The sequence below is a fragment of the Balaenoptera physalus genome, assembly GCF_965194825.1.
Source record: "Balaenoptera physalus genome assembly, chromosome: 15".
Classification (NCBI taxonomy): Eukaryota; Metazoa; Chordata; class Mammalia; order Artiodactyla; family Balaenopteridae; genus Balaenoptera; species Balaenoptera physalus.
Window position 1 is genome coordinate 47,112,884 of NC_138894.1, and position 13,522 is coordinate 47,126,405.

The 13,522-nt window shown below is 42.8% G+C and overlaps 1 protein-coding gene across 7 annotated transcripts in view; it reads left to right on the forward strand.

The window, feature by feature from the left end:
- The window catches only part of LOC309643533 (uncharacterized protein), a 455,314-nt gene that overhangs the window by 56,357 nt on the left and 385,435 nt on the right, over positions 1-13,522 (forward strand). For all 7 annotated transcript variants that reach the window (XR_014253791.1, XM_082426306.1, XM_082426307.1 and 4 more), the window contains exon 2: positions 4,754-4,848. Coding sequence is in view for 6 of the 7 variants with exons in the window: in XM_082426306.1 (XP_082282432.1) it covers positions 4,792-4,848 (57 nt within the window). In the remaining variant the exon portion in view is untranslated. The remainder of the gene's footprint in view (positions 1-4,753; positions 4,849-13,522) is intronic.

Below are 13,522 nucleotides of genomic sequence, written 5' to 3' on the forward strand. Positions count from 1 at the left end.
TTACCCCCATCTTCCCAGCCCTGTTGCTCAAGGGCAAGTGCTTTCTGGAACCGTTTTACTCAGTGCACTGGGAACAAAGGAGAAACCAAATGCCTTGCTTAGGAGCTACCCATATGGAGGAGGCAAGGCTAGGCCCAGTGACAGGATAATTGCTTAAATGTCTGCTTTAAGTATAAAGGCAGACTCTACCTCCAGCTGGAGTTCAGGTTCCCACAGGTCATGAAAACAAAGAGGGGAATGGGAGAAGTAAAGAGGAATAGAAATGGAAACGATTAGGAAAGATTGCCACTACTTACAGTGGGGGAGGTGGGGAGTTGGGAATTAACCCTTTTGGGATTGTGCAAGTAGGGTGTGGGCTCCCAGCTCTTGGCTTTCCTTCTCAGGCTGGGAAAACTGGAGGCCTGAGCCCACGGGCGAAATGCTCTGCTCCAGGGCAGCTCTCCCAGGACCTAGAGAAGAGGCTGGTGGGGCTTGTCCAGGTGCTGGGCTGTGGGCTGTGTGAGTTGGTAATGGCTTTGAGTGGTGGCGCTGAGTTTGTGGGCAGCACGTTCAGGTTCCATTGTACTTTTAATCAGAATCCCTCCTTTTCCCTCTGCCACTTGAGCCCGTCTTATTTCCTGGCGGGTGAAGCCTCCTTATGCTTCCTGCTTCTGCTGACCCGGCACTCTGGCACTCCTTCGCTGGGGGTGGGCTCTCTCTGCACTCACTCCCACAGCATTCTCTGTTTCTTCTTTGCAATCCTCAGTATGTTGGTAATTGTTAACTTAATTGTAGTGATCTTATCTCCTCAATTCTAAGAAGCACAGGTTTTCACATTTCTGAGTTAGGGCCTGTCTTACAATCAATCGGCATATTTAAGGGGTGTATTAGACATGGTTCCCCAGAGAAATCGAACCAATAGGATATATATCCTATTATGTATCTTATCCTATCTATATAGTTATATCCTGTCTCTATCTCTAGGTATAGAGAGAGAGATTTTAAGGAATTGGCTCACGTGATTGTGGAAGCTGGCAAGCCTAAACTTTGCGGGGCAGAACAGCAGCCTGGAAACTCGGGCAGGCTTTTTGTATCTCAGTCTCGAAGCACCATTCCTTTTTCTCTGGGAAGCCTTAGTCTTCACCCTTAAGGACTTCAACCGATTGGGTCTACCTGTATTGTAGAGGGTAATCTGCTTTACTTAGAGTCAACTGATGGTAACTATTGATCACGCCTAACAATTACCTTCACAGCAACATCTAGACTAGTGTTTGACCAAACAGCTGGGCACCATATAGCCTAGCCAAGTTGACACATGTAATTAACCACTACAGTGGGGTAGTCATTTGTTTGTTTGTTTTTATTCATTCATTCCCTTCTCCAAAAAATGTACTATAAAAGTATGTACAGTCTCGGTGAATGTCTTAAGCACCGGGCTGTAATGGCATTTGTTTTGAGTCTGCCCTTCAGTAGGCTGTGGGCTTGATGAAGGCAGGGGTCCTACCTATTTGTTCACCACGGCATCCTCAGTATTGGTAACTCCTTTGAGCGGCCGCTTGGCTAAGCAGTGAATGATTTGGATTCGGGTGCTCCTCTGACTTTTAATTTCCTCCCTTTGGGAGTGTCACAGGACCTTTCTCCACTTCCTTTTCCCTTTTGTGCAGATTGCATACTCCTTTTCTTCTCTCCATCTCCCTGTCCCCCATCCCTTTTATTTGGCTAATGCTCTGTGCCTAATCACGTTAGCCAGCATTGGCATTATAGAGATGTTTGCAATCCAGCCCAGGTCTGATTATGAGCTTCAGCAGCCCGAGGCTACTTTAAGAATGTGTTGATTGGTAGGGGTTGGGGAGGCCCCAGAGGGGGCCAGCATTTTTGGCTGATGGAGCTGCCCACATGTGTGTCTGGGCACCGCAAGAGAGCCCTGGCTGCTTGGGTTTTGGTTCTCTCCTTGATCAGGCTCCTGGTGGGGTATTTATCCTGGCTGGGTGTCTAAGCCCTTCCTGATTGTATTAAGCCTCATGAAAGTGAGGCCCCAAACAATCCAGCTAGTGTGGCTAGTGCTGTAACCACAGCAAAGTGTGCCCTGTATTTCTTGTCGTTCTCTGTTTAAGCTCATTTCAACTTTCTCCCAACACTGGGAGTATAAAGAAACTGCCACGTGTTTCTTTGGTCTGCAAGCATTACCTCATTTCCCTTGTCTCGGGTATTAATTCAGAAATATTTATTAAGCGACTTCAGGATTTGGGGCAATTTTGAAAGCATTCGGTTCAGATTCCAAGAAGGATGCCATGGGTTTAAAGGAAATTAGCTACCTCTCCCCTTCTCTCCATTTTCTCAAAAGCACCCTGTATTTTCCTTTAGAGCGTTTTGCTTTCTTGTCATTGTCGCCCTGATTATTTACAGTCATTCCCTCAGTGTCTGTCTTCTCTATCAGACGGTAAAAATCTCCCTCTGGGCAGGGTTCGTGAGTGGTGTCTTCACCACTGTATTCCCAGGGGCAGGCATAGAAAGTTCTTGACCAGCTATTGACTACGTTTTGATTGACAAGGATATGGCATCCTACCTGGAAGGTGTAATTATATTTTTGAAAGTTTGTACATAGCACGGAGGAATATTCATGTAGTTGCCCATAGTTATGTGTGTGAAAACTGGATCCTTGGAATCAACCTAAGAGCCTGTGCTATATCACTCAAAGAGTCTTAAAGTGTTTCTTTCTTGTGTTTCTTGAAAAGATCTGAGACAAGACTACCTGAGTCACGAACCCTAGAGAGTCCGGTGTGAAATTGTTGCAGGAAGGGGGACCTCTTCCAGGGCCCGAGAGTGGGCTCTTGTCTAACACTCGGAAATGAATTATCTGAGGAGATACACGTGCTGACAAAGCAAGAGACTTTATTGGGAAGGGACACCCAGGTGGAGAGCAGGAGGGTAAGGGAACTCAGGAGGACTGCTCTGCCACGTGGCTTGCAGTCTCGGGTATTATGGTAATGGGATTAATTAGTTTCCGGGTTGTCTCTGGCCAATCATTCTGACTCATGGTTCTTCCTGGTGGTGCGTGCATCACTCAGCCAAGATGGATTCCAGTGAGGAGGATTCTGGGAGGTTGGCAGGACACATGGACTGGCGTCTCCTCTCTCCTTTTGGCCTTTCCCGAATTCTTCCGGTTGGTGGTGGCATGTTAGTTCCGAGTTCCTTACCAGGACCTCCTGTCGCAAGATAAGTCATGCACATGGTTACTGTGGTGCCTGGCCAGGGTGGGCGGTTTCAGTCAGTGGTTCCCCTAACAAAATGAAATTACTTTGGGTTGTACAATTGTGAAGACACGTATCCCCATGTGTGTATATTTAGTATACTGTACTTTGCTAAAATTGGGGGCTCGGTGAATCAGACTTCCTGGATTCATATCCCGGTTCTATCCGTTTCTAGATGTCCCATATGAATGTTGTATGGCCTTCAGCACAATGTTTGCCATCCCTATGCCTTAGTCTATTCATCTATAAGAGGGGATAATAATAGTCCTCACCTCATAGGCTTGTTTTGGGATTGAGATCATTTACACAGCACTTACGTCAATGCCTAGCTCAAAGTAAGCTGAATAAATGTCATTATTATTATTTCTATAAATATGTAGTAGTAAAATTGTCTTTGCACGCATGGTGAGTTAAAAATAAGAGGGTTTTTTAGGAGGAGGGAAAACTCCGGTTACTGAAAACCACATGGGCTGCATGGAAGTGGAAGTGGGCTCTGATATAAGTGGAAGTAATGCTGATAGCCCAGGACACAGCACTTCAGGGAGGAAGAGAAGAAAGGGTGAGTATAGAGAAGACATATAGTTATTTAGTCATTGGCACGTATTAGCAAAGCATTGGGATGACAGAATTAAAAACTGGGAGATACATTCAGCCATTGACTAGGAGTGTCGATGGAGTTTCGACTCATTTGGCATCTGAGTGCTTCCAGCCATGCTCACCTGGCATTGGCAAAAATGGTCATTTCAGTCCAGCCAACATTCAGGGATTGCTGGTGACTTGCCTTTGTGAAGCCCAAACTCCAAATCGTCATCTAGCCTGGCTGGTTGTTGGGATCCGGCAATTCTGACAGTAACATCTGCCACTCCCCCCCGGACAGTTACTGGGGTCAGAAATTGCATTGTCCCGCAATTACTGGAAGCACCCAGAGCATTTCTGATTTCAGAATACTCCCGTGGTGAGACAGAATTGGTCAGGAATGACATTGCCTGGCCTCTCAGAACAAACACGAGTGACTTGCCACAAAGCCACCCTGATGCAGCTTTGTCACCACGTCCCCTGCATTCACTCTACAGAGTGGGCTTGAAGTACACTGCCGGAAGGAAGCACCAGGCTGGCACGTTCCCTTCTTAGTCTTCCTCTCAACTTGGCCAACAGTGGGGTTTCTGGCCAATCCAGGATGGGTCTTCTTTTTCTTTTTAATTCCTTTAAAATGGAAGACTCAGTTTTAATTGACTGAGGTATAGTATTATTTATTAAAAATGATATATTACAGATACTACTGTGTTTTTTCATCCCAAAGAACTTTTCACACCAGTTGGGTTCTTTGATCTTTTCAACAACCCTGTGAGGTAAGTTGGGCGGTTAAGCATACTATTAATTTCATTTTGATTGTGCAGACTCAAGGAGGGGAAGTGATGACTTATCCAAAGACATACGTTGGTTAAGCTGGTGTTAATAATAGCTAATATGTAGCAATTACCTTGTACCAAATACTATCATAAGTATTTATTTAATCCACACAGTGAGCCAATGAAGAAGTCACTGTTATTATCCCTGTTACATGGCTGAGGAAACTGAGACATGGAAAGATGAAATCAACTGCCCAAGATTTCAGCTGGTAAGTGATAGAGCTGCGATTACAGCCCATGTATCTTGGCTTCAGAGTCTAGGTACTTATCCACTGTCATATGTTGGATGATACAGTGCATGGTCTCAGGGATTTTCAGGCAATTCTTGTTCCAGTTACTGTCTCCCTTTACCAGTTTCCTGTCTTCTTTAAGGATCTCCTAATCTTAGATGGACAAAGCATGTTCTAAAATGAACAGAAAAGAAGTGTGTTCACTTCTTTATTATACAAGCAAGAGCAGTAGCTGGAGAAGAAAATGGGAACCACCTTCAAAATGATAATGAGATGAAAGATTGAAGCTTATGAGAAGGGAAAATGCTGCTGAAACTATTGTCTCACTCTTTTGGTTGTTGCCAAGGACTCTTGTTGGCTTCCTGCTCTGTGCAGTTTTATTTTGTTGAAGTAGGAGGAGGCATATCAATGCTGAAGTCAGACTCACTGTGGAGTTGGGGAGGGTCCACGTCAGTTGCATTTTCTTTCTTTGTGAACTTCAGAGAAGTGTTGGCAGCAACCAGATTTGAGATCTTGCAGGTAAGGGTTTTAGAGCCCCCGAGAGAGCCTGCTTTTCTGGTGAGCTCCTAGGTTTGTGGGATGTAGAATTCATGTGAAAACTATTCAACTATTCTGAAAGAAAGAGACTTTAAAATTAACTTTGACTTGACTATAGGGGGTTTTGGTGCTAATAGGTTAGGACATGCTATTCAGAAATTAGGTCCTTATAGCCAGGGGTCAGATGGAACTTCTCAGGGCCATTTTGAGACAGTGAGAATGCACAGAGAAGGAGACAGCTGACTTTTGGTTCTTTGGACCACCAAGTGTTTTTGTGATTGAAGTAATTCATTTGTTACTATCAGTGTATGATTTGGAGAAAATACCATTTTCTAAGTGGCAAATTTTCTCCCATGGAAGGTATTCCTTTTGGTTGGGTGGGAGTGGGGTTGGGGAGTGAGTAGGAATTTTCAGGGCTCCAAAATGCTCAACAGTTTGTTTCTTGCTTGACTTCACATGCAGCAGGATAACTAATTCAGATAACTCCATGGGGGCCTCACCTGGGTTTCCTGTATGGTGTCTAATTTTCTTCCTGCTTGAGTTATTATGTAATCACATTATGTTGTCAAAACTTGGACAGTGGGAGAGAGTAAGGTAATAGAGAGAGACCCAAATTCCCTGGGCACTTCTGCTTAACATGACTTTTCTGACCTTTGGCATAAGTATTAACCCGAGAATGCCAACTTTGTCATGTCTACAAGCATGTGTGCATGGGTGGACAGGGTGAGATGGGGGGTGACGTTAGACATGTATTATAGTGGGCACAATGCCAAAGGAGACAACTGAAAAATGAAACTCTTTGCCAGACTAGTTTATCTGACATCTTTAGACAAATAAATTGTGTTGCTTAAGAGAATTTTGGCTGTGAGAAATTGGAATTGATAATCATATGGATTTGTCTGTAGTAAATGTTATGTGCCTATAAATTTAAAGAAGGTGTTTATATTCATGTGTTGACACTCTCTGGGGGTAATTATAAATACTGCCCTCCACACAGACTGATATATTTAAAATTTTTTATTGATTTATAAAATTACAAGAGTAATGTAGCAATAACATTAAGTGAATTTGGAAGAAGAAAAAAAAAAGAAAAACTTCTAGCAATCTTACTATTTGTGTGTCGTAACTTTTTTCATGTTTTACTTTTACCTTTTTGCTGTTGGCTTACATATTTTCTATAGAGTTGGAATCCTAGCTACACAGACTTAATTTACCCAATAAAATTTGCAAACTGGAGGCAGCTTCAGTAGTAGATCCATGGACAGGTGAGCAAGAAGGGGCATCTGAAAGCATGTGGCCTGATCTTGTTCTGCATGTGAAATGGCAGAAGCCCAGAGAGGTGAAGAGATTTTCCTGAAGGACAAAGATTGGGAGTAGCTGAGGTGGGGCTTTTCTCATCACAGTGCTGCTTCTGACCACTCTACAATCTCTCTCTACCTTAGTCTTGAGACTTGCCCTCCAACACCACATATCTCTTCAACTTGTGTGTGTGTGTGTGTGTGTGTATATACATGTAAATATATATTTATAGACATGAATTGCTCTCTCATATATGGAAAAGCTTAGTTATGGCAAACTACAGTTTTATAAACGATTATAAAAGTTGGAAAGATTTGAAGAGGTAGTCATGAAACTGTGGAATTTTACATTTTCTCACATAACAAGTCTTAGTCCTAAAAAGTTTTTTCTAAGGTCTTATGCTATGTAATGTTAGGTCACTTATGATGAAATGCCACTGCCTAGAAATGTGAAAACCTTACTGGCCCTGGGAAGTAAGCCCATAGGAGATGGAAAAGAGAATAAAGTTGTAGGGTGAGCTGATTACAATGGATAATTGTTTTCTCACAAACAAAAGTGAAGTTTATATAAACCTTTTTAAATGGAGAAACCACAAGTTTATTTATTTGGCTCTTAAGTGGTAGTAAAGATTGATTTCCCACTGAGTTGGAGGGTCTATCTTTTTTTTTAATCCTGATTTTTAATATTAGCCTTTAGCAGAAGTCTATAGGAGTGGTAGTCATCATCTTGGAATGTTTTTGATACATCTGGATTGAAGCTTTCCCTCTTTTAGGTGTAGTTAGCCATACCTTTACAAATGAATAACTACAGGGAATTAAAAGAGAATGAAAACATCTAACCAGATTTGCTTGAGAGGTAGATTTGTAGATAATTTTGGGGAGGGAGATTTTTTCTCTAGACCATAAATTAAGTTTGGTAGTTAAAAATGTATGTCAAAGGCAAATATTTTTCCAGTTTCAAATCAGCTCCTTGAAAGAACGCTGCTTATTTTTTGTTGGAAGATGCCGTTTTGGATTCCCTAGTTTAGGAAGAATAATCTATCTCTAGCACATCAGCACACTCTGTCACTAAAATAAGTGCCTAATAAGTATTTCCTAAATAAATGGATTTTCTTCATTCAGTTTCTTTACTTTGTGGCCTGTTTCCCCTGTTGGTACTCTCCAGAAATGGGTCTTCTATGTAGTATCGGTCAGGTAGACTAGGTTACGTTGCAGTAACGAACGTCTCTGTGACTTTACACTCATGCTACATATCCATTTTGGGTCAACAGGCAGGCCCTGCTCATCTAGTCACTCAGGGATTTAAGGGGATGGAGGCTCCATTTCAACATGTCCTCCCACTTCATTGCTATAAGGAGGAAAGGATGCCGAGAATTGTGTCTACTCAGAAGAGACACTTACCACCTTCTGTGTTGGCTAAGGCAAGGCACGTGGCCACACCTAGATCAAATCCTACCATGTTGTCTGGAAGCAAGCTCAGAATAAGTGGGAAGTGCCCTGATGACTACCACGTGATTATATGGTAATGATGGAGATTCGTGTGGACTTTTTCCTGAAGAGTTTATAAAGTGATTCCAGTGTTTATACCTAATCCACAATTAAGGGAGATAGGTAGGTTGCTGGTGTCGCTGCTCCTGGAAGAAGTAGAAGGACATAGGGAGGGAGAATTAGTGACTTACTTAAAGCCATGGAATGTATTAGCAGACATCCTGACACCTAGACCCCCAGATTCTTTTTTTTTTTTTTTTTTTTTTACCATCTTTATTGGACTATAATTGCTTTACAATGGTGTGTTAGTTTCTGCTGTATAACAAAGTGAATCAGCGAATCAGCTATACTTATACATATATCCCCATATCCCTTCCCTCTTGCATCTCCCTCCCACCCTCCCTATCCCACCCCTCTAGGTGGACACAAAGCACCGAGCTGATCTCCCTGTGCTATGCAGCTGCTTCCCACTAGCTATCTATTTTACATTTGGTAGTGTATATATGTCCATGCCACTCTCTTACTTCGTCCCAGCTTACCCTTCCCCCCTCCCCGTGTCCTCTAGTCCATTCTCTGTGTCTGCGTCTTTATTCCTTTCCTGTCCCTAGGTTCTTTAGAACCATTTTTTTTTAAGATTCCACATATATGTGTTAGCATACGACCCCCAGATTCTTGATGCGCTGTCTTCAGAACCACCTTCACGAATGGCTCTCCTTAGTCTTTTCAGGAATAACTCTCATTTTTTGAAACATCTTGATGCCAAGTCTCTGTGAGGTGATGGGTGAGTTTGCAGTTTAAATAGACTTTTGAATGATTGGTCTTTTCTTCTGGAGCAACTCTGGGAGGCTAGATTGTGTAGACTAGAAAAAAGAAAGTAAAATGTGGATTAAAGTCAGGCAGGTCTGGGTTTAAATTTCAGTTCCATCTCTCCACTGTGTGACCTCGGGGAAGTAACTTAACTTGTCTGAGATTCAGTTTCTTCCTCTGAAAAACGAGGATCATATTTCCTACCTTGCAGATTGTGGTGATGAAAGAGGAAAGGTTGTGGAAGGCATAGCACAATGCTGGGCACCCAGGAGAGGTTCTGTAAGTGCAACAACGTCACCCAATTCTTCAGTGCTTTGGTTGCCCACATTTTGAGCACCAGAGCAGGCCCAGGAAAATTGGAGCACTGTTCCCAAGCGAGACTGATATTGTTTCAAGATAAACAACTTGGTTTCTGTCTGCTGTAAGCTCCTCAACTTACTTTGCTAAAATATCATAAAGTTCTAAGTTCCATTATACATTTCAGGACCTTTTTCTTTAGTTCTGTTTCCTCCCCAGTTCTTGGAAGTGCTTTTAGGGCAACCCAGTAGTCATGGTATGGCAAAGAGGCACCAAGAAATTACTAAAGTCAAACAGTGCCTTCTAGAAACTACCTCATCCTAGTTCCAAGAAACTTTTAGATACCCAGTGCCAAGGAGCCTTTCTGTGATTCGTGGGGAAACTCTTACAGTGGGGATAGCAGAGAGGAGTCACAGCCCTGAGCTGGCTGCCTTGTTGAAAAGCATAACTCTGCTCTAGGCAGAAGATGGTCTGCTCTCACTTTCCCCGTTAACGGGACACCAGCCTTCACCAACTTCATGTGTTCTGGGCGGGCTCACATGTTTCAACGGTGTTGTTGGGTGCCTTGTAGGTCTGATTTCACCCTGAGTTTCTCTTTGCTCTACTTTCAAGGTGAATTGCATTGAGGCTGTTTGGACCAAAGTTAGGAGGGTTTGGGAAAAAGAAAACAAAACATCATTTTTGTGTGTGTGTGTGTGCTTGTTTTTTTAATTAAAAAATTTTTTTTTAATTTAATTTATTTTTTTAACATCTTTATTGGAGTATAACTGCTTCACACTAATGGTGTGTTAGTTTCTGCTTTATAGCAAAGTGAATCAGCTATACATATACTACCCAAAGCAATCTACAGATTCAATGCAATCCATATCAAACTACCAGTGGCATTTTTCACAGAACTAGAACAAAAAATCTCACAATTTGTATGGAAACACAAAAGACCCCAAATAGCCAAAGCAATCTTGAGAAAGAAAAATGGAGCTGGAGGAATCAGGCTCCTGGACTTCAGACTATACTACAAAGCCACAGTAATCAAGATACTATGGTACTGGCACAAAAACAGAAATATAGATCATTGGGAAAGGATAGAAAGACTGGAGATAAACCCATATGGTCACCTTATTTTTGATAAAGGAGGAAAGAATATACAATGAAGAAAAGACAGCCTCTTCAGGCTTCCCTGGTGGTGCAGTGGTTGAGAATCCACCTGCCAGTGCAGGGGAAACGGGTTTGAGCCCTGGTCTGGAAAGATCCCACATACCGTGGAGCAACTGGGCCCGTGAGCCACAGCTACTGAGCCTGCGTGTCTGGGGCCTGTGCTCCGCAACAAGAGAGGCTGCAACAGTGAGAGGCCCGCGCACCGCGATGAAGAGTGGCCCCCCTTGCCGCAACTAGAGCAAGCCCTCACACAGAAACGAAGACCCAACACAGCCAAAAAAAAAAAAAAGACAGCCTCTTCAATAAGTGGTGCTGGGAAAACTGGACAGCTACATGTAAAAGAATGAAATTAGAACACTTCCTAACACCATACACAAAAATAAACTCAAAATGGATTAAAGACCTAAATGTAAGACCGGATAGTATAAGCTCTTAGAGGAAAACATAGGAAGAACACTCTTTGACATAAATCACAGCAATATCTTTTTTGACCCACCTCCTAGAGTAATGGAAATAAAAACAAAAATAAACAAATGGTACCTAATGAAACTTAAAAGCTTTTGCACAGCAAAGGACACCATAAGCAAGACAAAAAGACAACCCTCAGAATGGGAGAAAATACTTGCAAATGAAGCAACTGACAAAGGATTAATCTCCAAAATTTACATGCAGCTCAATATCAAAAAAACAAACAACCCAATGAAAAAATGGGCAGAAGACCTAAATAGACATTTCTCCAAAGAAAATATACAGATTGACAACAAACACATGAAAGGATGCTCAATGTAACTAATCATTAGAGAAATGCAAATCAAAACCACAATGAGGTATCACCTCACACCAGTCAGGATGGCCATCATCAAAAAATCTAGAAACAATAAATGCTGGAGAGGGTGTGGAGAAAAGGGAACCCTCTTGCACTGTTGGTGGAATGTAAATTGATACAGCCACTATGGAGAACAGTATGGAGTTTCCTTAAAAAACTAAAAATAGAACTACCATACGACCCAGCAATCCCACTACTGGGCACATACCCTGAGAAAACCATAATTCAAAAGGAGTCATGTACCACAATGTTCATTGCAGCTCTATTTACAATATCCAGGACGTGGAAGCAACCTAAGTGTCCATCAACAGATGAATGGATAAAGAAGATGTGGCACATATATATAATGGAATATTACTCAGCCATAAAAAGAAACGAAATTGAGTTATTTGTAGTGAGGTGGATGGACATAGAGTCTGTCATATAGAGTGAAGTAAGTCAGAAAGAGAAAAACAAATACTGCATGCTAACACATATATATGGAATCTAAAAAAAATGGTTCTGAAGAACCTAGGGGCAGGATGGGGAGGGGGAAGGGTAAGCTGGAACAAAACATCATTTTGATTCACCAGTTGCTTAGTAAGTAGCTGCTGACCAGGAATCCACCACTTGTTTTGACTATTATAAGCCAAAAAGAGAAAATTCAAACTGGTTTATGAGCATAGATACCATCTCAGTGTTTTTAAGGCCCACAAATAAAATCTAATCTTTAAAAGTGTGTGCCTGTTTGTAAAGAGACAAAATTTAAAATGTGTGTAATTTAGCAACTCAAATTCCAAATTATTTAAAACCCCATTCCTTAGACTTGCTTTTAAATATCCCCCCCTCCCCTCATTTCTCCCCCTCACCCCCAGCTCTAGCAGGCTTCTTCCTTCCCTCCCTCTCTCTGAGGTGCGGAAATGGGTTTATGTTTAGCAAGTCCATTCAAAACCTGGAAGGTCGACGCTTTTCTTTGAGCTGCTTGAATAAATGATAACAAAACGTGATCTTTGCTCAATACCCCTTCCCCTACCTCTTTCTCCCCCGCCCCCCCTTTTTTTTTTGTAATATACTGGGGAGAAAAATACTTTCCAAACACAGAACTTTATGGCCAGAGACAATCTGGCTGCTGGAATAAACAGTCTGCTCCCTCGTTTACCATTCCATCATGGGCTTCAATCCTGAGGAGCTCGCGGCTGCCCGCAATAGTTCTTGCTTGGCAGCAGGGAAGTCTGCCAACGTCCCATCAGGCTTGTTTCTTAAGCAAAGTTGCATAAGTTAACAGGTTTTATTGTTGGGGGTAATCTGGGGTTGTGATTACAGGAGGGAGGGACGAGGCCCCCAGAGTGTTTGCCAGCAACAGCCCTTGGCTTTGCTCATTCCCACTCCTCATTAATTTGTGTGAGCTCAGCTTGGATAACAAACGTGGGGCAGGGGATCCTATTCAGCCAGGCCTGGCCCCGGTAAGGCCTGTGAGCTAACTGCTCTAATTGAGTGGGAGGGGCTGCCTTCCTCTCACTCCTGTCCCTTCCCGGCCCTGTTTGGAGAGGAATGAATGGAGGCCCACTTCAGCTCCTGCTGGCAGCCCTGAGGCCGGCTGGGCCCTGGGATCCACTGCTGGGATCCATATCACCGCCAGCCCTCTTACAACTGCTGCTCTGGTCCTTCATTGTGTGAGGAGGTATTCCAACAGTGCTCATTCTGGGCTTTGCTTTCTTGTTTTCTCTTGCTTTCCTTTTGGGTTGAGAAACACTCTGCTGTAATTTATATCTGGGAAACAGCATTAGAAACGTGTTAGCATTCCGCTCCGGATGGACAGATCATTTACAACTAGCACAATATATTATCGATGTGCTGCTCTTTAGGACCTGCTATGTAACAGACATGTAATGAAGCATAGGAAACGTGGATTTCATTTCCAAGCCCCAAAAGGAGAAAATGATTCCGGGGCAGAAAACTCACCCCAGGTGGGGGGCAAGGGGTGGGGGTTTGGGGGGCAAGGGAAGGGTCTGTCTCTTTAAGACAGACTAGGAGGAAAACCAAAAGTCATCAGCTCCGAAAGTAACAAATGAGAGCCCAGAGCTGTGGAGCTAATGTGCAAACTTGTTTCTGTCCTCTATGGCGCCATCATTTATTCAGGAGGTAGAAGCAGAAGACGGGGACTTGCATTTGCTTGATACTCAATTATACATTAGTGTACATCACTTGGCAATCTGTTCATATCAATTTAATTGGATTTTAATATTGCCTCTGATCTTGTTGTCCA